At 40.2% G+C, this 26300-nt stretch overlaps 1 protein-coding gene across 1 annotated transcript in view; it reads right to left on the reverse strand.

Annotated features, from left to right (window-relative positions):
• Window positions 1-25432, reverse strand: part of LOC124777877 (ubiquitin carboxyl-terminal hydrolase 7) — a 224165-nt gene extending 198733 nt beyond the window's left edge. The window contains exons 1-6 of the mRNA XM_047253417.1: window positions 25036-25432; window positions 24672-24755; window positions 24412-24590; window positions 20634-20730; window positions 16250-16368; window positions 3112-3255 (exon numbers count right to left, since the gene is read on the reverse strand). Of these exons, the coding sequence (XP_047109373.1) occupies window positions 3112-3255; window positions 16250-16368; window positions 20634-20730; window positions 24412-24590; window positions 24672-24755; window positions 25036-25099 (687 nt within the window). The 5' untranslated portion in view covers window positions 25100-25432. The remainder of the gene's footprint in view (window positions 1-3111; window positions 3256-16249; window positions 16369-20633; window positions 20731-24411; window positions 24591-24671; window positions 24756-25035) is intronic.
• Between the last annotated feature and the right edge of the window lie 868 nt (window positions 25433-26300).

A 26300-nucleotide genomic window follows, 5' to 3' on the forward strand; every position in this document is an offset into this window, starting at 1 on the left:
CTCAATTATCGATATTTTATGAAATACTGTTAATAAAGGTTGCTTAAACTAAGAAAACATTATTTAATTTTTTAAGGCAAAAATGAAAAACTGAATACTCTTTTGGACTATGTCCATTGTTTTATACCACAAATGTAAGTATATGTTGTAAAAACCTGAAAAACATTCATTTTCACAGCACTGAGCACACCATACAAATGCTACATTTGGCACTGTACCACTACAATATGAACCCAACAGAATTGATCTGGAGCCAAGTTGAGGGATTTGGCCCGAGAAATAACAAAGAAACAACAAGACTGTTAAGCTGCCAGAGTACTAGAACTAACACACACAGCTGTTTCACACGACATTGACAAATGTTGGCGGGATATAGAAAGACACAACATCAAAAGAAGAGCAGAAAATGTGGCGCCTGGGTGGCTTCGTGGATTCTGTTGTTGATCAACTCCTTATCAATGTAGCAGATGACAGTTACAGTACTGAAATGTATTTCTCGGATTTGGATAAGGAAGGAGCTATGAGATTACTAGACGACTGACTATAATTAATACCTTCGGTGGCTTCAGTATTCAACAGCACAGTGAAATCCCTGCAGTACGCTTTTTCATCACACAGGGCTTACTAAGAAAAATTACCATGTGTGTAAGTTGGGAATTTTCATCACTCTTGTTTGTAATTTGAAAACTATGTCAGGAGAGAACGAGAGCATTTGATGTTTGAGACTTTCCGTATGGTCACCTAAGAAGCATACAGTAGAGCTGGGGTTTTGCGGAATATTATTTCATTTTCTTTAAAAATTAAAAGACATTCGAAGTAATATTGCTTCATTGCCCATCTCTCTGTAATTCTGAACTGCAACTGCCCACATCATTGCAGGCTAGATGGACCCCTGTTTGGCCAGTGCTGTCCAAGTTTAATGTGCTGGTAAAGCTGTTGTCCCATACATTATTGCTCAGTCTATGTGCATGTAACACAGCATAAAACGTATCCCAATTATCATACTTGACTGTACTAGTCACAACTTGGCTTCTGCTCCACATGAAATGAAATCCAATGAGATACAAGCAAACACGGAAGAATACATGGCGTAATGTTAACATCACGTTTATTCTTATGATGAACAGAGTATAGACATTATTTTATGTCACATCAATGACTGCCATTTATTATATTTTAAAGATTTTAGATTGCCCTTCCGAGTTATGTGCCTTATTCTTCCACAGTTGGTATGTCTTGTAGGGGCTTGAAAATTATTACAAAGCCAAAACTGACCACCAGCGCAGCAAATAAATTATAAATTTTACTGCCTACAATGGACAACATTTTTTTTACAATATCAATATGTAGGTTGGTTTGAACAGCACAGTGGTTTACTATGCACAGCCCTAATGGAGGTGGCTTGCTGTTGCCTTCCCTTAATGCTTGAACTGGCTTACCTAGTCAGGTATAGGAAATTTCCAGTTTCACAGACTCTGAACCACGGGGCAACTCGACATTTTTCACAGCCACTAACATTGCTGGAAGTGAAAGAACTGATGAGATACAGGTAAAAACTCCTAGCACTGACTGGGTATTGAAACAGAAGTCTTTGGATTTGTGGACTGGCACATTACCATTATAATTATTAATAGTGTTATTATTATTGTTTCCATGAAAACAAACGTTAATTGTTGTAGTCTAACAAGATTCAAATACAAGATGTGCAGATGTCTAGTCTCCTTCCTTAGGCAGTTGCACTACCACCACTGCTTGATGGCTGCCAATCACAAATGGTATTCAACGGACTTTTAAAACGTTGAACAGTAATTTCTCAAAAATGTTTGAGAAGTGCATCATACAAGAGCAGCATTTGTTACACCTGATTATGTAGTAAAAGCGTGTGAAGGTTGAGCAAAATTGGTGACATGTTAGGTGAATACTTTCCTCATAACTGCATCTTCATAAAACTCTATTTATCCTGTATAATACAAGAGTAAAGTCTACGAAGCTTTTGGTGGTAGAACTGTCTATAATAGACTCTGTTAAAAGAATATTTTTCAATCTTCTTATGTTCTCACTTGACATATCATCTTTCAACTTGTGATATATATAGTATTCACTAACAGTTATTATATCTACTTGTTGTTGGAAAGTTTTACTTTAGGTAGAACTCTTCATACATCTTACTCCACTTTGCCCAGATGAACTTTCAGAAGAGTCAACAAAAATATTTCTACAGCCTTGACAACTTACTCTGCTGGAATTCCAATTTAGATCATGAAGTTGTGGAGAGAGAGCATATTCCTAAGATATCCCTTGACAAATGGTTCACCAGTATTAATTCTCGGTCACAAATAGCATCGTTTCTGTTGATTTCTGAGATTAGAGCCCACACAGAGGCATACCGACAATCCTCCTTTCCTTGACAACTTACTCTGCTGGAATTCCAATTTAGATCATGAAGTTGTGGAGAGAGAGCATATTCCTAAGATATCCCTTGACAAATGGTTCACCAGTATTAATTCTCGGTCACAAATAGCATCATTTCTGTTGATTTCTGAGATTAGAGCCCACACAGAGGCATACCGACAATCCTCCTTTCCACGAACAATATGAGACTGGTATAGAAGGGAAAACCGATAGAGGTACTCAAGGTACCCTCCGCCACACACCGTCAGGTGGCTTGCGGAGTATGGATGTAGATTTAGATTTTAGTAGCCAGTTTCTTGTAGTCCTTTTTCACTTCAGTGTACCTAATAGTTGGTATATTTGTAGCAAGATTTAATCATTATTCTGTACACTCTTCCACTCTGCACCCCCCCCCCCCCCCACGCACACGGGGAGAGAGAGAGAGAGAGAGAGAGAGAGAGAGAGAGAGAGAGAGAGAAGGGTAGACCACTTACCTGTCAAAGCTGCACCAAAGACAATATAGTAATGTCAACTGAAATATCAGTTCTGAATAACACATCATTTGTCTCCATCTGCAGAGCATTTTACACACAAATCTTGAAAGGAAACAACCTAAAGCCAACATTTATCTGTGTATGCCAACTAAAACGGACACTGCTTCCAATGACAAAGTAAGAGTAGCATCAATAATTATGTTTAAGAGTTCAATGATCCACCTACCTTCCTTAGTTGGTTTGTAAAATACAGTGTCTGCAGAAGAGAGTTCATGTAGCACGTGGCACCCTGATTTTTAAGACCTACATATCCTGTATGTTTCTTTGAATCCCAACTCACGCCATGTGGTGCATCAGCCTGGACTTTAACCTAAAACATAATGGAACAGACAATAAATATATTATCTCAAAGAAATCTATGGTAACATCTATATTAGTTATGCAATTATCAGTTTAGCTCCCACTTTATCGAAGATACACACATTCAGAACATATTTTGCTATTCACACAAGCAAAAAGAAATGAGGTTAATCTGCGCAGCTTAGCAGTTGGATCACTGTCATACTGCTGATTTATTGTACGAGTCAAGGTAAACACTATGTATTAACAGTACTTACGAGCCAGTGACAACAGTATGCAAAAAAGATGCTCTTCTGCACATTTTTTATCCTACAAAACATACTGTTGTGAGGGTCATTCTGAAAGTTTTAAGAAAGTAATAACTTCACACCTGTTCAAAGCACCGAAAGGATATTTGAATCCAACCAATGATAGCGAATGCTGATGACTGACATCATTCAGAGTACCACCTACCTGTAACCTCTAAGAGTTCTACAAGAATGTTCCCAAGACAGTTTTAAGGAACGCTTCACAGTCAAATAAAAAATGATTCCCGCAAATTTCTTTCCTTTAGGGAGGGGAATAAACCACACATGGCATTTCAGGAAGACGCAAAAATGTTTGGATTTTGTTTTTCAAACCATAGAAAATCCAGGCAGGAATATCAACAATGTAGGAAAAGATAGATGGCAGTTTACTGTAAAGAAGACACATCAAAGTTGCAGACAGGCACGATTAAAAGACACTCGCATATACACACATCAAAAAAAGTTTTGCAACACCTCAGTACCGAGCGTTCCGGGAACCTGTACAGGAAATTGGAATAGAGATCAACATAAACATCATTTCCACCCTTTTTATTGCTCATGAAAACCACACATTCCATGTTGTACCACCATACAGCGAGACCTTCAGAGGTGGTGGTCCAGACTGCTGCATATACCAGTGCCTCTACACCCAGTAGCACATCCTCTTGCATTGACGCAGGCCTGTATTTGTCATAGCATACTATTCACAAGTTCATCAAGGCACTGTTGGTCCAGATTGTCCCACTCCTCAACGGCAATTCGGCGTAGATCCCTCAGAGTGGTTGGTGGGTCACGTCGTCCATAAACAGCCCTTTTCAATCTATCCCAGGCATGTTCAATATGGTTCATGTCTGGAGAACATGCTGGCCACTCTAGTCGAGCGATGTCATTATCCTGAAGAAAGTCATTCACAAGATGTGCACGATGTGGGTGTGAATTATTGTCCATGAAGACGAATGCTTTGACATATGCTGCCAACTGCACTATCAGTCGGAGGATGGCATTCACGTATCATACAGCCATTACGGCATCTTCCATGAGCACCAGCAGCCTACGTCGGCCCCACATAATGCCACCCCAAAACATCAGGGAACCTCCAAATTGCTGCACTCACTGAAGAGTGTGTCTAAGACATTCAGCCTGACCGGGTTGCCTCCAAACACATCTCCAATGATTGGTTGGAAGCATATGTGGCACTCATGCACTCATCGGTGAAGAGAACTTGATGCCAATCCTGATCGATCCATTCTGCATGTTGTTAGGCGCATCTGCACAGCGCTGCATGTGTTGTGGTTGCAAAGATGGACGTCGGGATTGAAGTTGAGCATGATGTAGCTTACTGGGCACAGTTTGAGTCATAACATGACATCCTGTGGTTGCACGAAAAGACTTATCAAACATGGTGGCATTGCTGTCAGGGTTGCTCCACGCCATAATCTGTAGGTAGCAATCATCCACTGCACTAGTAGCCCTTGGGAACCTTAGCAAAGCATGTCATTGATAGCTCCTGTCTCTGTATCTCCTCCATGTCCGAACAATATCCCTTTCGTTCACTCTCAGAAGCCTGGACTTTTCCCTTGTTGACAGCCCTTCCTGGCACAAAGTAAGAATGTGGACACGATCGAACTGTGGTATTGACCATCCAGGCATGGTTGAACTACAACCTCCTTCCTGGTGCAATGACTGGAACTGATTGGCTGTCGAACCCCCTCCATCTAATAGGCGCTGCTCATGCGTGGTTGTTTACATCTTTGGGTGGGTTTAGTGACATCTCTAAACAGTCAAAAGGGACTGTGTCTGTGATACAATGTCCACACTCAACGTCTATCTCCAAGAGTTCTGGGAGCTGGGGCGATGCAAAACTTTTTTGGTGTGTGTAACTGTCAGCCATAGCTTTCATCAGTAAACACACACACACACACACACACACACACACACACACACACACACACACACACACAGTGCCAACTCCAGCATCTTGGGCCAGAATGCAATATCATCTAGGATCTAAGCAGCAATATGAATATGGAGGGGACAGAAAAGGGATAGTAGTGTACAGGTGGGGAGAGAGATGTACGCTGTCAGGTGGAGTTTGCAGGGACTAGACTGCCGACACGCATAGCACCAAGACGTGGAGCACGGAGGTGGGGGGGAAAGGAACAAAAAGTAAGGGAGCGGAGAAAAAACAGGAGGATGTGTTGGCAGCGGACTGCAAATAACCAAGTGGGAGACAAGAATGGGGACGAGATGATAGGACATGGGGTGGAAACTGTTGGGTGGAGAGTGTGAGGACAGTATGTTACTGTATGTTACTGTATGTTGAGCCCAGGATAATTACAGGAACGGAGAATGTGTTGTGAGAATAACTCCCAGCTGTGCAGTTCAGGAAAGCTGGTGGTGGAGGGAAGGATCTAGATGGCTTGGGTAGTGAAGCAGCCATTGAAATCAAGTGTGTTATGTTCAGCTGCATGTTGTGCCACAGAGTGGTCTACTTTGCTCTTGTCCACAGTCTGGCAGTGGCCTTTTCTCCTGGTGGACAGCTGATTGGTAGTCATACCAATATAAAAAGCTGTGCAATGACTGCAGCAGAGCTGGAAAATGACATGGCTGCTTTCACAGGTGGCCTGGCTCCTGATGGGGTAGGCTAAATCTATGACAGGAATGGAATAGGAAGTGCTGCTTGGGTGGCTTGGACAGGTTTTTCACCTGGGTCTTCCACAGGGATATGATACTTGTGGCAAGTGGGTGGGATTGGGAGTGGCATAGGGATGGACTAGGATATTGGGGAGGTTGGGTGGGTGACAGACCACCACATTAGGCGGGGGTTGGAATTGTCTCAGGTAGGATGCTCCTCATTTCAAGGCACGATGACAGGTAATCAAAGGCCTGGCGAAGGATATGGCTCAATTGTTCCAGGCCGGTGTGGTACTGAGTGATGAAGGGAACATTCCTTTGTGGCTGGATTTTGGGGGTGGTGGAAGGAATGGGGCTGTGAGAGGAAATGGCGTGGGAGATCTGTTTGCGGACTAGGTCTGGAGGATAGTGACTCTCTGTGAAGGCCTTGGTGAGACCATCAACATACTGAGCACGGGAGTTTTTGTCACTGCAGATATGCCACCTCCGGGTAGCCAGGCTATATGGGAGGGATTTTTTGGTGTGAAAGGGGTGACACTTGTCAAAATGCAGGAACTATTGGTGGGTTTAATGTCGACAGAGTTGAGGACAGAGCCATCATAGAGGAGGAAATAAACATTTAGGAAGGTAGCACAATGGGTTGAGAAGGACCATGTGAAGTAGATGGGAGAGAAGATGTAGAGGTTGCGAAGGAACAAACATACCGTGTCTTGGTTATGGGTCCAGATAATTAAGATATCATCGATGAACCTGAACCAGACTAGGTGTCTGGTGTTTTGGGAGGCTGGGAAAGTCTCCTCTAGATGGCCCACAATAAAGGTTGACACACGAGGGTGCTGCAGATTTGTTTATATACCTACCCTTCAAAGTGAGAAGTAGTTGTGGGCTAGAAGCAAGCTAGTAAGGTGTTTGATGTGGGAGGGTAGATTACAGGCTACTGGTTGGAGGTGTTGGTCAATGAGTACCGAAATTCTTTCAGTGGAGGCACAATAACCAGCCACAATGGGGCATCCAGGATTGCTGGGTTTCTGGATTTTGGGGAGTATGCAAAAGGCGGGAGTGTGGGGTGTCATCGGGGTGAGGAGAGAAAGGGATTCAGTGGAGATGTTCTGGGAAGGTCCTAAAGGCTTTAAGCAGGGTCTGAAGTTTGTGTTGGACTGCAGGGGTGGCATCACTCTGGCATAGTTTATATGTGCAGCGGTCAGACAATTGGCACAGGCCTTCTGCCAGGTAGTCACTGCAATACATAACAGTCCTGGAACCTTTGTCTGCGGGTAGGATGATTAGGTTGTCATTTGTTTTGATGTTGTGTATGGCTATTCTTTGTTCTACTGAAAGGATGATGATGCTAAGTTGGAAATAAGGAATTCCTGGTAGGTGACCAGCAGGTGGTTAGGTGGGAGGATCACAGTTGGATGGTGGTATGAACTGGAAGAGGCAGGGTTCAATGTTGGAATTAGGTTGGTTTTGGTTTCTTCCCAATCCAGAATGATTGTCTGAATGCCTCTGCATGTGCAGCAATTATTCTAATCTTATCCTTGGTATCCGTATGTGACCAATATATGGGGGAGTCGAGGGGGGGGCGGAGGGAGTCTTAGTATATCCCTAGAACCATTTAAAGCCAGTTCTTGGACCTTTGTTAATAGACTTTAACAGGATCATTTACGTCTGTCCTCAAGAGTCTGCCATTTCAGTCCCTCTAGTATCTCTGTGACACTCTCCCATAGGTTAAACAAACTTGTGCCCCTCTCTGTACTGTTCACTATCCTGTTAGTCCCATTTGGTAAGGGTCCCACACACTTGAGCAACATTCTAGAATCGGTTGCACAAGTGAATTGTAAGCAGTCTCCTTTGCAAACTGATTGCACTTCCCCAGTATTCTACTAATGAGCCAAAGTCTACCATCTGCTTTACCCATGACTGAGCCTATGTGATCATTCCACTTCATATCCCTACAATGTGTTACACCCAGGTATTTGCACGACTTGCCCAATTCCAACAGTGACTCATCAACATGACGGTCATAGGATACTACATTTTTTTCGTTTTGTGAACTGCACAATTTTACATTCCTGAACATTTAAAGCAAGCTGCCGATCTCTGCACCATTTTGAAATCTTATCAAGATGTGGCTGAATATTTATGCAAATTTTTTCAGATAGTACTTCATGAAAGATAACGGCATCATGTGCAAAAGTCTCAGGTTACTATCAATCATGTCTGCAGTGTCATTAACATACAACATGAACAGCAGGATTGAAACACACATCCCTGGGGCACACCTGAAGTTACTGCTACATCTGACGGTGACTGTCCATCCAAGATAACAAGTCCAAAGACCTCAATCTAGTCACAAATTTTACTTGATACCCCATATGATTGTACTTTTGATAATAAGCACAGATGTGGTACTGAGTCAAATGCTTTTTGGAAATCAAGAAATTCTGTTATCTGCCCTGATCCAAAACCTTCAGAATGTCATACGAGAAACTGAGTTGAGTTTCACAGGATTCTAATGTTTTGAGAATCCATGCTGGTTGGCACGGAGGAGGTCATTCTGTTCGAGATACCTCATTATGTTTGGACTAAGAATATGTTCTAAGATTGTACAACAAATCAATGTCAAGGGTATAGGATGATACTTTTGTGAATCACTTCTTCTAACCTTCTTGCAGAAGGGTGTGACTTGTGCTTTTTTCCCCGAAGAACTGGGCATGGTTTCTGTTCTAGGGATCTACGATCGATTATAGTTAAAAGGGAGGCTAACTCAGCCACAAATTCTGTGTAGAATCTGACAGGAATTTCATCGGGCCCAGGAGCTTTGTTCAATTTTAAGGTTTCACCTGTTTCTCAACGCCATTGACACTAACACACATTTCATTCACCTTTTCAGTGGTACGAGGCTTAAATTGGGGAAATTCTCTTGTGTTTTCCTTTGTAATGGAACATTTTAAAATGGAGTTCAACATTTCAGCTTTAGCTTTGCTACCCTCAATTTCAGTTCCTGTATCATTCACTAGGGACTGGACACTAAATCTGGTATCACTAACAGCCTTTACATACAGGGTGTATACGTGGACAAGGAAAAAAAATTCCCAGATTTCCTGGTTAAAAATACACTTTCTCCCGGATAAAATACACTTTTTCCATGTTAAGTGACAGTATACTCTTCCTTGGCACTGTAAAACTCATCAATCCTTTGAATGTTTATGGTTTTATATACCGACATATAATTTCCCGGCACTTTAGAAAACGAAACTCAGGAGGAAAAACACGTTTTGAAAGACCTTTGATGTGCAGCAACATGTACGATGCATATTTTTGTATTACGAAGGTATAAATTTGAATTCCACCAAGTAACGCACGTCACTTTCCGAAGCACTGAAACTGAGATTGTGATGCGCTTTTGTAAGAGTCATAGCTCATTCACTTGATCTCGCCATCTGACGACAGCAATAGGACACGTGAGGTAGTCAGCCAGTAGCACGATCACTCTTAAGTAGCGCAAATACACAAATAGAAAAGTTAATGGCTTAAATTAATACATATGGCATTCACATATAATATTGGTCTCTAAGATTAATAAGTTGGAAGAGAAGCTAAGCTTCCACATATAATGTTGATCTTTTTTGCGCGTGTTGCACTTTAAGATACACACACAAATGTGCTAGTAAAATTTTTAATAACAACGCAAATGTCTCATCTTCTGGGCTCGAAATACTTCTAAATGGTCATCCTCAATAAGTTGATTTGTAAATGAGAGTCAAATGCTTTGTGATTTAAGAAATTCATTGTACATTCTCGCACATAATTCATCTTGCATAAAAGGAAATCTGCTTTGAATGTAACGCTTTTCAAACCACCATTCGCAATATTTTCCTGCAACTTGTTAGAAATAGGTTCGTTTCAGCAGTTGCAAGAAAGCGCCAGATAACTGGCATCACCGGGCTTGCGCAGCTACGATGACGCAGGAAGCCCATATGTTCGTACGTGTAAAACATAAAAGATCTTACGTATGTCATAAAAGAAACAAGACATCAACGGATACTTCAAGAGCGTCGGGATTTCGCGAACCGTACTAAAGTGCATAATTCAGCTTAAAATGCACATCCGTATGTAAATTTTCTTTGAGTACCAGTACTCATGTTTGGTTCTTTATTATAACATAATGCCATACGTGCACTTGAAATGAAGCGAACAGTTGAAACTAGCCAATAGCGTGAAATTAAACACTTCGCTTCAAATAAATCGACTGTCTCAGTAGAAAATATTAATAAAAGCCAAATCTCTTTAGCAAACCAGCAAAATTAACTTCATTGTTCTGTAAGGCGATTAATGCTTGACTGTCAAAGGTGGAAATAAAATCTGAAACTATTAACATATTTTAGCCTGCCGTAATTAAGCAAATGTATTTTAAATCATTTTACAGCTTCCAGTCACAAAAATCTGTTATGTTATCATTTAACATGAGAGCAATAAACGAAGAGGAAACAACAAAATCACTGAACGTAAAAACAGGTCACGTGGAGACGACCCACCTGCCCACCACAACTCTGACTGTTCTGTGCATCAGCCCCGGATCTATGATATTTCCGAACCAGGGCAATATTAAGTAGTGGCGGCCAGCCACACTTCCGTAACCAGAAATGGGAGAAGGTACTACCCCTACGCGACTCAACTGCGCTTGTGCAAGATCCCGCCCGCAACTGCTCAAATGAATCTAATTTAAACAGTTGTCACGTCACGCTCATCAGTGGCAATTTGTTGTTATAAAGTATTGCATAGTGTTCCTAAAGATTTTGACACACTTTACTGTTGGCAGACACTTGTACGAGCACTGTTTTGTTGTATACGGCGCATTTCCTTTGCAACTTAAGTTTTATTTTCTTTTTTTTTTTTCTCCCATTCATGTTTTGTTGCTGCAGTATCATTCTGCAGTAGCGGGATACAATAATATCCTTTGTTAGGGTATTGGTTCTTACCAATCAAAATCACAAAAATTTAAATGAAAACTAAAACAATGAAAAACTCCCGGAATTCTAAACAATTCCCGGGTTTTTCCCGGATCTCCCGGATCGCATACACCCTGATATATGACCCAGAATTTCTTTGTGTTTTGTGAAATATCATAACATCTGACAATATTCTTCTACAGTAGTCATTCGCAGCATTACACATTGTTCTCTTGAAGGCCAAACACATTTCTTTTAGCATCTCTCTATCTGTAGCCCTACACCACAATCACTTCCACTCAATGATACTGTGTCAATGTTCAAAATAAATAATTCTTGACCAAAAATACAGATTTAAAACTACACAGCAGGACACATTCACCTGATGGTAATCACAAATACAAAATAATTTAGGACAATGTGGCATACTGTCTTAGCGGTAAAGTGATCGACTTTTACATTTTTAACAGTCAGATGAGCATTTCAGGATTCAGTTACCAATTTCTAGCACATGTCGAAAGAATATAAAAACCAAACAATGGAAAATCCAGGATGGAATGTAACAATGTTATGAGAAGGAAAGTTGCCACTCACCATATAGCGGAGAAACTGAGTCGCAGGCAGACACAACAAAAAGATTTTCACACTTAACACTTAGGCGCTGATGCCGTAAAAATACGGGCGTGCGCAGCCTGCCCGAAAGTCCTAGGCCCATAATTTTACGGGCGCAGGTTCTCGTTCTTCCCCTTCCTTCCTTTGTGTGTTCTTACGGCTCCCGCTTGTTTGGGAGGCGCTGCATGGACTGTAGTTCGAGCACTGGTCACTAGATGGGGCAGGCATGCTGTGGAAGGGTGTGCTTCCCTTTTCATTTGTCGTGTTTTGTGAGTGGCGATTTTTTCCCGCGCGGTCTCAGTAGCGTCGACATGGCGAAGCGTGGCTTGATGGACGAATAAATTGCTCGCGAATTACATTGTGATTTAGAAGAAAGTGACGTTGATTCGTCAGAGGAAGATATTGTAGATGACTCTGATGATGATGTGGACTATGTTCAAGAAGTAGTTTCTGGCAGTTCAGGTAAAGAATTCTGACAACAAAACATGTATAATTTTTGCTCTGATTTTCACTGAAAAAACTCTCAGTACGTAATTACGATTTTATTTGCAAATACTACTCTTCTGATAGATTCAGAAGAGGAGAGCAGGTGCCCAAGCACTTCAGCAGCAAGTAATCCGGTCTACATTGTGCCTGAAGAACGAGCGAGGCTGACGGCGGGAGGAAGCCGAGACCTGCGCACCGCACCGATTCTGAGGAAGGTTGGACAACTACTGATCGTGCGCCAGATATTGATCTATTCTCAGGACAATCTGGAATATGCAATGTTGTCAGTTTAGACCAGAACAGTGCACCTCTAGAATTTTTCTCGTATTTCCTGACAGACAGTATGATGAAACATATAAAGCAACAAACTAATCTGTATGCTCAACAACGCATCAGGAAATTACGAAGCACAAATTCTCTTTCACCCACCTGCTCATTATCAAAGTGGAAAGGAGTTACACTTATGCAAATAAGGAAGTTTCTGGCAATTGTAGTCCATATGTGTGTGTAAGTGTGAGGCCATGTATACAAGAGCACTGGTCCACGAACCCTGTTGTGTCGTGTAATTTCTGTCCAAACATCTTGAGCCGTGACAGATTTCTTTCTATTTTGAGAAACTTCCACATTAGTGATAATTCCTTAGCTAAGAGGAAAGGAGAAACTGGCTATGACCCACTGCACAAGGTGAGACCCCTTCTAGATAATGTGTGTGCTAATTTCCAGCGTGCGTATACACCATCTCAAAAAATTACAATAAATGAAGGCATGTGTAAATTTCAAGGTCATGTGTATTTCAAACAGTACATGCCACAAAAACCAAATAAATACGGTATCAAACTGTACATGTTATCCGAATCTGACACAGGTTACATCTTGAATTTCTCTGTTTACATGGGTGAAAGGTCTGACACAGTGACTCTGGTAAAGACATTGCTTGCAAATCTATCAGGAAAAGGCTACACTTTGTTTACAGACAGATTCTACACAAGTCCAATACTTGCTTCAGAACTGGAAGCTGCAAAAACTGCTCTTGTGGGAACAACAAGAAAATCTCGGCAGGGATTGCCTTGTGCTATAAAAGATCCGAACCTTCAGCGAGGTGAACTTATTTTCAGGCGTAAAGGAAATATGTTAGCACTGTGTTGGAAGGACAAAAGAAATGTGCATATGATAAGTAGAAGGCACACTGCTGAGATGGTCACTTTCACTGATCAGAGAGGAAGAGAGAAGTCAAAGCCATCATGTGTAGTGGACTACAGTAAAAACAAGTTTGGTGTTTACTTAACAGATCAACGACTGTCATATGGCGCATTTGAACATCGAACTGTGAAGTAGTGGAGAAAGCTGGCATTCCATGTTATACTAATGGTGATTGTAAATTCCTGCATATTATACAATAAGGTTACTGGAAAACAGCTCACAACATCTCATTTCATGACAGTTATCTGTGCAGATCTTGCACAAAGCAAAGATCTCAAACCCCGACCTGGTCCATCTGGACTCTGAAGACTATCAACTGGAGATCATTTCCTGGAAAAGATTGAGACAGAAGTAGGTAAGAAACTGAAACAAAAACAGTTTGTAGTGTGTTCTCTGAGAGGAAAAAAAAAAACTGACTGGAAAAGTGTGGCGAAAAGACACAAGCTACCAGTGTAGCGAATGTAAAGTAGCATTGTGCAAAATGCCGTGCTTCCAAATTTACCATACAAAGAGCAAAATTGCATCCTAAAATAGTTACAGGAAGTTCCTGTAGATAAGACATACTGAATCCATCATAATTACAATTTTTGTGTAAAATAAAAAAAATTCCTTCTAGAAAATACAGTGAATATACCTTTGACAAATTTTTCCTTTTTTTTCCAAAAACAATGTTATAATAATAACGCTTGTCAAAAGTATGTATTAATTCAAGAGAAAGGTATAATATATGTGGTTTTAAACAAGAAAGTCTAAGTCTTTCAATAAGAGTAATTTTATTGCTATAACTGAAACCTTTCACGAGTTGTTGTAGTTTAAAATAAGTTAAAATCAGCCAGGTTTTATGATAGACACCCGAGCGCAATGGCTCAGGACCCAAAGTGTTAAAGCTTTCGGGCAATGGCCTATTGGCCGAAAGCTTTAAGTGTGAAAATCTTTTTGTTGTACCTATCTGCGACTCAGCATCTCCACTAATGGTGAATATAAAAATCACCTTCAGAAGGACAAATAACATTAAAACATAAATAAGACGTAAGTTACTGAAGAAAGAGAGCAAGTACAAACAGCAGGAGATTGTAAGATTTCAAGCCACAATGGAGATATGAAATATACAGGCCAGAGAGGTAGAACATTCAATATATGATCTAAAGAAAGCTCCTACCAAAGTAATAAAACTGCTTTAGGCGCATATTTTGCTATGGAGAATAATCATATTGGCACCAAAATATCTTCCACACTAAGGAAACAGGTGGAGAAATTGAGATTTTCATTTCAAGAATGAAAGAACATGATAAACTGCTGAACAAACAGTCTAGCCTCTTCCCTGGTGGCATGGTTCAATAAAATCATCTCAGTTTACAATCCGTGTCACTTCAAATAAAACAGAAGAGCTTTCAATAGATGTCTCTGGCATTGTCTTCAGGAGATAAAATCAATCACTACTGAGGGTGGAAGCGTTCTGCTTATATAAATGTAATGGCAGTGTCTGTAACCTCCCAGAGAGGGCCAGAGTGATGCATGTGTGGAACCAAGTTGAGCAGCTCCATGTAGCTCTGTCCCATCAGGGGACCGAAGCATGTGTTAAGAAAGAATGGTTACAGCAATAGAGAAATTGTAAAGGCTTCAGGAAACACTGATGATAGACATCTCGTGAATTGGTGAAAGAGGCTGAACCAGTTGCGTGTTTCCATGCTGTGGAGCAGCTTCTAGTAAGAGAGGATGCATGCTGAAGAGACGTGGACTGAGACCAGTGTTCAGGCCACCTGCAAGAGAAATGCTGTGTCTCCTTAAAGACAACATAGGTCTTAGAGGTCAGAGTTTTGCCTAAAATACAGTCATACTGGGAATCTGTTGTCATCAAAAAAGTGGCTGAAATCAGGATAAACAGCAACAATTTTAACAGAGACCAGGGGTACACATTTAGCAGGGCTTGATGGCAGGCTCTGCACATTGAACAAAAGCAAAGACCGAGGATTGACACTTGAAGGGACACAGGAGTGGCAGTTTCAAATGTGACACTGGCCCCTCATGCCACCTGACGTCACTCAGTCCCACAGGGTGAAGGGGGGAGAAGCTCCTAGGAGCTATCAAACGTGCGTTCTGCGTTCTGGCAGATAGTTATTTTTAACTACTGACAACAGTGGCAGAGACAGCTATTGAAAGCTCGAGTGTTTTACTCGAAGAGATGCAGCTTGTAAACCAACAAGATTTCATTGAAACTGAACAAAGTCTCCGATTATGCCTATTTCGACACCTGCAATGAATTGCTCATATCTGATGTTTGCTGTGCCACCTTCTTGACAGCCCACTAGTGCTTGGCGAGAAGCTGCAGTATCTAATGCTGCTGCTTACTGCCCTCTCCAGTCTGGCATTCTATGAGGAAACTGTGTCCTAGCAGCTACACATTGTAACAAATGCAGCACCACCTAGTCACCAGTGTGCATCTCGTACTCTTTTTTGCTAACAAACATAAATGCAACAACCTATTTTTCCCTCATTTTCTACATTACTTTGCTAAAATTTAATTTTTTTAAATTTTTTAATTGTTTACAAAATCATATCACATTCTATTTCCGCAGAGTTACAGCTATTCCATTAAACATTCCTTCTGCAAACACAAATGAAAAGGAAGCTTCATTCCATCCACAAAACCTCAACTGCTCTCCAACATTGCCTTCAGTAATGTCTACTGACAGTCTGCAAATTACCACTGGCTGGCCGAAACAGGTAACAGCACAGAGAAATGCTCATGACTGTGCCAAAAATAAAACAGCATAATAATTTAGTCATACTGTTATTTACAAAATTACTTTTTATACTAAAAAGTTATACCAACCTCCAGCGTAATTGAGTCATCCTTAACATACTCCTTATCCGATTCTAGAACATCCTGCCAGGACATAAAATGGCTAAACCCCCAGTCATTTTCTTTGCTGTAGAAGAGGTGCTGTATCGCTACAAACAAAAGTACAAATTGAAAATTTATGTTTGCTAGCAGCGAGCTAATAACACATATTATATTCTCATACAAAATATGCATTGAATAACCAATAATTCACAGACAGAAATCATTTACTCTTGTAGTGCTGAAGTTGGGGATACAGAATGTGACAAACAGAGAAAGTCTTAGACTTGAGTCTGCAAACTGTGTTTGACTGTGCTCCTAATAGTTGAACCATCTAAACACACCTTATGGGCCATCTCAAATTGTAACTTTCCTACATTCTTTCCATTCCTGTCACCTTCCCCTGAGGGTCTCCCACAATGATTTGAGACTAGCATGTCTCTAAAAAGGACATTATGGGGTGAACATTTGACTTAATTACAGTTTCAATATAGTAAACGAGATGTAATTCTTCTTCACTATTTGTACAATAAATGCTATGTTGACTTTTTGAATGATTGAAGAAAAGCCAGCAGAGAACTGTAGCTCTGTTTTGACTCAGTCGGTGTGTTCAGATAATTCAACTAGTAATCATACTGACCATGAAAGTCAAGCATCTGGTAAAGCGCAAGTTTTGCACACAATTTTTGATTTGTCACAAACATGAACACTAACAGAAACTCTGTTGTAATAACTTTACCACGTTTTTCTTGAAAAAATTTTTGCTCAATGCAATTAATTGTTACAGTTGTTTTATGACAAAGCTTTCTTTTCCAACCTGCTTGAACGAGACAGTCTGGCACTATTATAAGTTCTGTGCACAAATTCAACAACTGAACAGGGTGATTAAACAAAGCAGAGAATGGAGTCAATTTCCCCATTTCTTTTTGCAGTGCCCTTTATCCTTCTGGAACATACATACACACACATGCACATGCACATGCACACTCGCGCCCTTGCCAGAGACACTGGTCATGTGAGTGAGAGCTGTGTGTGTGTGTGTGTGTGTGTGTGTGTGTGTGTGTGTGTGTGTGTGTGTGTGTGTGTGTGTATTTCAGAAGAAGGTCTTCTAGCTGAAAACTTACATGTTTAGTAGTCTTTTTGTTGTTCCTGTCTCCAACTCTACCTCTCCACTGAATGGAGAGTAGCAATCTATCCGTTTCATCATTCTACTAAAAGAAATAAGATGGACAACTTAAATGACGATACAAAAAATTAAAGGCAAAAATATAACTGAGTATGAAGGAAAGTACCACAAGATGTGGGAAGTGTGCCAAAGGTCTTCAGGGACATTTCAAGTGATTACAGGCATACTATCCATGCCCAATCTGCAGATCCCCAATCACTATAGAAGACTAACGAGACTGTCAGTTCAATAAAACAGTAGGAGTAAATAATGTAATACCCTTAAATGAAAGTAATGGGGGATTTAGATGAAGGCATTAAAAAGTGGGGTCAGGCCTATTTGGAAATCATCATGAGTCAGGTAGCGTCCGTGTTTGCCTAATCACAGTAAAAGTAGGGTTCTTCAATAACGTGTGTCACTGATAATAAAGGCACCACAACTGCGGTAAGTTGGGAGCAGTTCATTTAGGAATATATTCACATGTCAGTCCACTTTGGCCAATGCAGAGTCGGAAAATAATTTCAGATTTTTGGCAGCACATTTTGCAAGAAGACATTCATGCAGTTGTTTAACATTTTACAGGGCACAGCTTGCAACAATTAGCTACAGCATACCACTTCCTATTCCATTAAGTTAGAAGTTGCTTGATTAGAGCCATCTTTAAATCAAGGAACTGTATCTTTAATTCTAGAGGACATCATTTTTCAAAGACCCTTTGGACAACCTCAATCTGCAGGTCTGTTTCTTGGGTTTTCGAATCTCTGGGTATACAGAGAAATAGGATCGGCCTTCTGGGGGAGGGGAGGGAGTAATGGTGTGTGTGCGCATGGGATTTTGTGTGTGTGTTTGGGGGGGGGATATTCAATTCATTCAGTTCTGGTTTAATTGTTTTAGTAGAGCAGTTTTAAGCATATGTTGTTCTGTGGCTTCAAATAGAATGAATATTCCTTTTCTTTAACAATATTAGGGAAAGGACAGATTGCTACTCACTATAAGGATGACTCATTGAGTTGCAGACAGGCACAATGAAAAGACTGTTACACATTATAGCTTCTTGAGCAACACACACACACACACACACACACACACACACACACACAAACAAACAAACAAACAAACAAAATGCACATCGCAAATATCTACACAGAATACTCTGAGGACGTGGCCCTTGAAACCGATCACCAGAGATCCCAGCACAACTTCTGCTGTATCGACGATATGTTTGTGCTATGGCATCCAGGCACTGGATGATGTGTTTGTGGTGCATGAGTAGGGCACTGGACGAGTTTATGGACCACCGTAACAGCACTCATCAAAACACTGTTTCCGCTATGGAAATACATGAGAATGATTGTCTCCCTTTCCTGGACATACTGATAAAGAAGAACACAGATGGTACACTAGGCCATTCTGTATATAGGAAGAAGGTTCACATAGACCTGTACTGCATGCAACAAGCTGCCATCATCCAGCACAACAGCTGACCATTGTAATACATAGGGGCATGTCAACTGCAATAAAGAAAGTCTCCCAGCTGAACTATGACACCTGAAGGAAATATTCCGGGGGGGGGGGGGAAGTGCTGTAAGCACAGATTAGTACATTCAAAAAAGAGAAATGATGCAGCAAGCCAATAAGAGGAAGAAGGAGACATGAGACTCACTTTCCATCCGTACTTGGAACTGGTTTTAGCAAAAATTGCACAGCTACTCGAAAAATCAGACACAAAAACTGTCTTCCAACCACCACCAAGGACGAAAGAGCAGCTCAGCTCTGCAAAAAGACTCACTTAACTGAACGTACCTGGGATTACAGAATCGCCTGTGAATCTAGTCAACAATACACATGACACACACAGTGATGTATTTCAAAATGCCATAAGAACCAATCAGGTGTATGCAACTGGGACAAACATAAATCAATGACAGCAGATCACAGCATCAAGTAACACCACAGCTTTGACTTTCAGAACACCGAGATGCTGCTCCAAGCAACCAGCTATTGGGATAGTATCATAAATGAGTACACTGAAATACAGATTCCTGATAACCTGGTCAACAGCGATGAAGGATACCAACAGTGTGCACCACAGAATCCCACACTAGTGGCAATGCAAGAAGAATGTGCCCTGTACAGTCCATCTCACAAGACACAGCTTAGGTGTCCAGACAGATGTGAACATGCACTCGCTACCCCCACCACAGCAACTGCGCACCCCCCCCCCCCCCCCCCCCACCTGCTGGCCAGACAGCATCCAGCCACCCTCAGCCAGCTGGAGGGGGGCATACTGTCAGTACAAATGTTATGGAATCTAAAATATTGACACTTCATCAAATATGATGAGAATGACATAATTTAAAATGTTGCACTAATTTAACACTGCCACCCAGCTGGGAACCAAAGAGATTTTCATCATTAGTTTATAGTATGTTGCACCATGTAAAACAAATACATCACATAGAACAACAAAAAAACTAACATAAATCACGGTTTTTACTTTACCAGCCTCAAGCAATGTCTGCAACAGATTGGTAAACGGCCCAAGGTAACAGACAAATATGAAAATGGCAAACAGAATGTAAGGAGTCACAGTCTATTCTCTGACTGGTTACTGCTGCGGTAGCTGTCCTGTAACAACTAACTGTCCATCATTTTGTTATTCCGACCGACATATAGAATCCACTCCTGTGAGAGGCGGGATTTTTGACAGTCATTTCACATGCAGAATGGCTTTCTTTCTCTCTCTCTCTCTCTCTCTCTCTCTCTCTCTCTCTCTCTCTCTCCCCCCCCCCCCCCTCTCCCACCCCCCCCCTTTTCTTGCAGTCTCCCCCATTGTAAATTGTCAGGCTCGACTGCAATATTTTCATCATGTGTAAACATAACTGTCGCACACTGTCCATATGTCTTTGATGTTTATCCAGTTTCTTCCAGTGCCACGGACTGGAAACGGCACACACTATTTAAGATAGTGTAACATTTATGTATGTCTAGTATATTACCTTTAATGAGACTTAGCACTAATAGCCTGCCAATCTCCCAACTTATCATTAACTTTCTCACAATAAGTCTCATTGCCGAAACAGAGAGAATCCATGCCTCTTAAAGCCACCAAATCTAATGAAAACTAAAATTTTTAAACCAAACAAATTTACATAATCTGTGTGCACTTTCACCTGGCACATGCATATAATCGAATAAACAAAGACTTACTCCGAGAGAATGGTGGGACGCCCTCCTTATTGCTCAGCAATCTCAGTTCGGCAGTAGCGTTGCAACTCCACGATGTTGATTCCGATTCTCCATTACACTACAGAGAATGTGAGAAATTCAGAATGTATTAAATATATCTAATTTGCAGTTCACATGCCTTACATCATCTAAATAACATTTCATAGACAACTCATCTGTACCAAAACATGTCAGTTACCCAACATGAATTATCTCCATCTTGTGAATCTATAACTGTTATTAGCATTCAAGAGAAAAACTCAGCAAAAACAGAGACTGTGATACCACCTGCCAGCTGTGACCATCAGCATCATGAATATAGCTGACACCCTTATTTCCACACATACAATATTGCAACCATGGTGGCAATCACTACACATGTTAACACACACAAATAATTTAAAAAAATCTAATCGCAGAAAAACTGTGAAACCAATGGGGCATCCATGATAATTAAGGGGGTTTTAGACAGGGAAAAACTAAATATACTACTACCAGAATAATGAAAATGGGCCAAAACAAATACTAGTGCAAAAATCAAGCCAAAATCCTCAGTAATCAACATAGCTGCAATAAAAAAGAACCTAAAGAAGCTGGTATCTGAAATTTCACTTGACCTATACAGCTCAAATGAACAAACACATGGGTCCAAAGCCTGGTAGCAGAAATTCATTTTGACCAATATAGCTCAAATGAAATCCTCATGACCACAAAACCACATACAATTTGATAATTCTAATACATAACACTTTAACCTATACAGCTAATACAAAGTCCACAGAACCACAAAAACAAAATTTGTCGATATAACAAGTAACGAAAACCTAACCTTACCAATGTAAATAAAACAAACTCCATGATACCTACCAGTAACAACTCAACATAATTATCACAGACTACAACACAATTCAAAAACAAAATTAACTGATACCAATTTTGATATACAAGAAACACACAATGACGCACAAAACATTTGTACCATATATACATCATAGAAAATAAAATCATTTATCAATCAACAGCAGCCGATACATATCTAGCAAATATAAAACAATGGAAATGTCAGGTAGGAATATCAACAATGTAGGAGAGACAGATTGCTGCTTACCGTAAAGAATACATTAAGCTGCAGGCAGGCACAATCAAAAGGCACTTGCATAAAGATTTAAGTCGTGGCTCTCATCAGCAAAAGAGAAACACACAAGTACTCCTCATACATACATGATGGAAAACACCGACAGCTAGCACTTGAATGCTCGAGCTGTTAGAGTCTGCTGTCACGTGTGCATAAAGTGTGCTTGCTTGTATGCAAGAATGGTGTGTGAATTTCTTTCATTGATGATGGCTATGGCCTAAAGCTTTATGCAAGTGTCTTTATTGTGCCTGTCTGCATCTTAATGTGTCTTCTCCAGTTTTTCCTACATTGTTAATCTAGTGAAAATAGTATGTCATCAAAACAATCTCTTGAACATCCAGTCCAAACTTCTCAAATCAGGAACTCCTCCAGATAGAATGTCATACATTGTCTCACCAATAATCTCCTGGTCCGAAATGCAGCTACTTAGTTCAATCCCATGCTTTACCCACAAACTTAAAAATTCACACTCTTATCAACTAAGCTGTAGGAACTGACTTGGTCAACAAGTTGTCTCCCCCCCCCCTCTCTCTCTCACACACACACACACACACACACACACACACACACACACACACACCTGTAAACTTTGCTGTCATATCCATAACTAACAAAACATAAAATTAAAGCATAAACAACACACCGCACTAATGAAACCAACCTGAAAACAAATTCACTGCCCATGATAGTGAACATCAAACTAATACACTAACAAACTGCAACAAATTGTTCAATATTCTTCTCACAAACACCACTCAAGAAGTCCAATGAGAAACATCACTCAATCAAAATTTAGAAATGTAAACTCCTCAAAACAGAAAGCACCACCACGTACGCCAACACACCCTTTGCCAACATTATTTCAAATAAGCCACGCTACAATGACATCACACACCACAACACAGTTACATAAAATGTCAATGCAGGCAGGTGCTACCGTGAACTTTGTTGATCTCTTAGCTCAATACAGAGTTAGCAGTTTTCACTATGAAAGCAGGTCATGATGACTCCAGCTAAGCTTATACAATTTTAATTAAAATGTTAGTTGTGAAATAGGCCTACCTTGTTGTAGGATTCTGTTGTCATTTTTGTAATCCTTTTAGGTACACATCATTTATTAATTTTATATGCATACTCTTTGGGCACACATTTTGCACAACAGTTATCTTCTCTTTAACAAGCAAAAGAGCGAAGCAAAATATACAACAATTACTTCAAGCACAACTAGAGATGAAGTTGACAGCTACTTAGGGATGTTCAAAAATGTCATCCAGTGTAGCTTAATGTACAAGTATCTTGCATAACATTCATATTATGTACTCAGCACATCACTAATACAAGCAACAGAGGATACTTTTTACTAAACTATATATTGCAATTTTCTCCTACATGATTTACACAGATGTGGCAAGCATTAGCTTAGTGGCTGCATACGTGTGAAGCTACCACAAAGCTCTCATTTTCAATGCCAACTGGTCTCCAACAACAACAACACCACCACCACCACCACCACCACCACCACCACCTGATGCGCCCACTCACCAAGACTCACCTTCGAAAGTGCTTTTTGCATTTCAAGCATGAAAATCTAGTTCATTTACTTTCCACCATGCTAAGGGGGAAAGAGGAAAGGATGGACAGCATGACTGGTCTATCCAAAGTTTTGTATCCTTGCTTCTGAGACAAAAGCAGCTCAACCAGTACTTGAGAAAGCTGATTGCTGTACTGCATTCCCATTTGGTAGTCTGGTTTCAAATCTTTGCCCCACCATCCAAATAAAAGTATTTTGTGTTTTCCCTAAACAACATAAGGTAAATACTGGGAAGGTTCATCTTCCCTGTATTTCCACAAGCTGAGTTAGTTCAGTTCATCTCAAAAATACCTTGTTCACATTATCTTAGGCCTCAATTTTTCTTCCATTTTCTGAATTGTGTGATTTTTATATGCATATAAAAAGATGACCACTTTATTTCCATAAGGCTGAACATATAATTAATGAAACTGTATGCCATAGTAACTCTTTTCTGTTGACATAAATTTCCTTGAAATTTCCCTATGGTAAACTGAACCAAATAATTACAAAGGGCATCAAAATACCTTTAATATGTTCATAAGTGAAACAGAATATTTTCATAAAATGCAAGTTACAGCCCAAAATCTATAGTTTACTGCACACTACCCACCCTGACCTTAATGTTCAGCATCACTAAGATATCTTTATGGTTCCCCTCACATCTCATTAAAAACAATAACATCTCTTCATATTTGCCAAATAACTATTTACCAACTGCTTTCAACCAAGACAGAATGATATGCTGTAGCATATTACTTTTAAGATCCTCCTCACATAAATGAACAGCAGAGAGAGAGAGAGAGAGAGAGAGAGAGAGAGAGAGAGAGAGAGAGAGAACTTGAATCTATAGTGCATTTTATGGGCAATGGCATTCAATTGCAGTTATGGATTCAAAACAACACAAGTATATTCCACTTATATTTCCAATAGCAATTACATAGAGCTCTTCTGTAAAATGGCGTGTGTTATAAACAGTTGAGAGGATATTAAGTCACCACAACTATGATTTAAAAGCATGAGGTGTAGAGCAAACAGTAACTTGACACACTAACCTGGAGGAAAAAACCTAGACTTCTCTGATTTTGTCTATCTTGTGCAGGACTTGTTCTTGGCATCACCATGATCTTCCAGGGTAGATTTCTCACGTAGGTTGGAGGGGACAATTGTGTGTCTTTCAGTTTGCTGAAGTTTGTTACAGTATACCTGAAGGTGGCTTCCGAACGGGCTTCATCTGCATAAACATAGCATACAGTTAAGTCTCAATTTGCGCTATCTTTCTGCTACTTACCATAAACTAACACAAATCACCTACCTTCCTCCATTTCCGCGTCCTGTGACACGGTTTGATCTTGTGTCTCACCGTTCATTTGGGTCTCTCCGCCACCGTCTACTCCACCTGCATCAACGAAATTACGAACGAGTACATTTAGTCTTGGACATTTAGAAAAACTACCCTTGCCCGCACATATTAAAACTGACATGCGGTGAGTGGGCAGTATCGAACATAAGCCGACAGATAAAGTTTGCACAATGACAGTTGCTGCAATGTGTACGTGACTTGACACTATTAATAAATGACTCCTGCGTGTATTCTACGAATTAGTGGCAAGAACTGTTAATGGCACAGCGCGACTAAGGCAAAAGTTGAGCTGTAAATTAAAGTCAGATTAACTTGCCTTCTTGTGTGTCCATCTCCTCTACGTCATTATTTTGATTTTCCTTGTCATTTACGTGATTCATATTTTCAACTGTCGTGATCTGAATTTTTGGTTTTTTTAAATTAAGACTAACTGTACGATCTTTCCCAGAACCGACTGAGTTTTTACCGGACACCGTCACTTTAACGTGTTTACTTGCAATGCGCCCAATGTCTGCGGATTTCTTCACCCCCTGTTACCAGGGGAAACGACCGAACCATATATAATACACGTAATTTTATAATCACTAAATCTTAAACATATAAAAACTTATGTTGCACAGATCACAATTCACCAATTTCACACGAAAATAAACAAAATGGTGGTTCATAGGCGCATTTAAGTAGCAAGACTCGCTTCTTGACCCACAGCCTTCTTGACTACTCACGTCGAAGTGGGTTTAGGTTAGGTTCAGCGCCACAAGACACGAAGACAATCTCTGATTAGTAGAAGCCCGCTAAATACGAAATGTGTTATCTGTATTGTAAAAAAAAAGAAGCTATGTGAAGCGTAACGTTGAGGAAGACGGTGTGAGGTTATGTGAAATCGAATCTCTATATGGAAACATATACTTCGATTATTCTTGGAAATAACTCTCGTGTTGAGATAATGATGGCAACCGCGTCAATATATGACGAGAATTAAGTGATGTTACAGCAAGAGAAAACAGTAAATTCATACTATCTATGAAGTCTCCGTGAACAGCAATGTGAAAATGAATAATGACGGAACATAAACAACAGAATCGTATAACACAGACATTTCAGAATCTCTTCACAAGTTATTATTTTTATATAATATAAAAGAACTTTGATCACGAAAGGAGTCGCCGCATTAAAATACGTTTCAGGTTCAGTTCAGTGTTGCAGAATGGCTAGAAACATTACATTCAGTGTATTTGTATAAGTATGTAATGTTTCGGATTACACTGGGCCACTAAATGATGATGAAATTTACTGTCACCAAACATCGAAGACATTGCCTTGGCGGTTGTTGCACCAAATGTGATCGCCATTAATTGTAAACCCGGATCAATTACTTTTAAATTGTATCTGCAAATATAATATTTTAATTGTTCAATTAAATTTGACGCTGTGAATGTACAGAGACTTCATAGCGTACAGTATAAGTAAAATTACAGATCATCGCTCATACCTAAACATTTGTTGAAAGTAAAATGTGCTTTCATTGAGGATCACAGCATTTAGTCCATTAAGTGGAACTTATTTTCATAAGCTACAGGC

Source organism: Schistocerca piceifrons, chromosome 2, assembly GCF_021461385.2.
Source record: "Schistocerca piceifrons isolate TAMUIC-IGC-003096 chromosome 2, iqSchPice1.1, whole genome shotgun sequence".
Taxonomy (NCBI): domain Eukaryota; kingdom Metazoa; phylum Arthropoda; class Insecta; order Orthoptera; family Acrididae; genus Schistocerca; species Schistocerca piceifrons.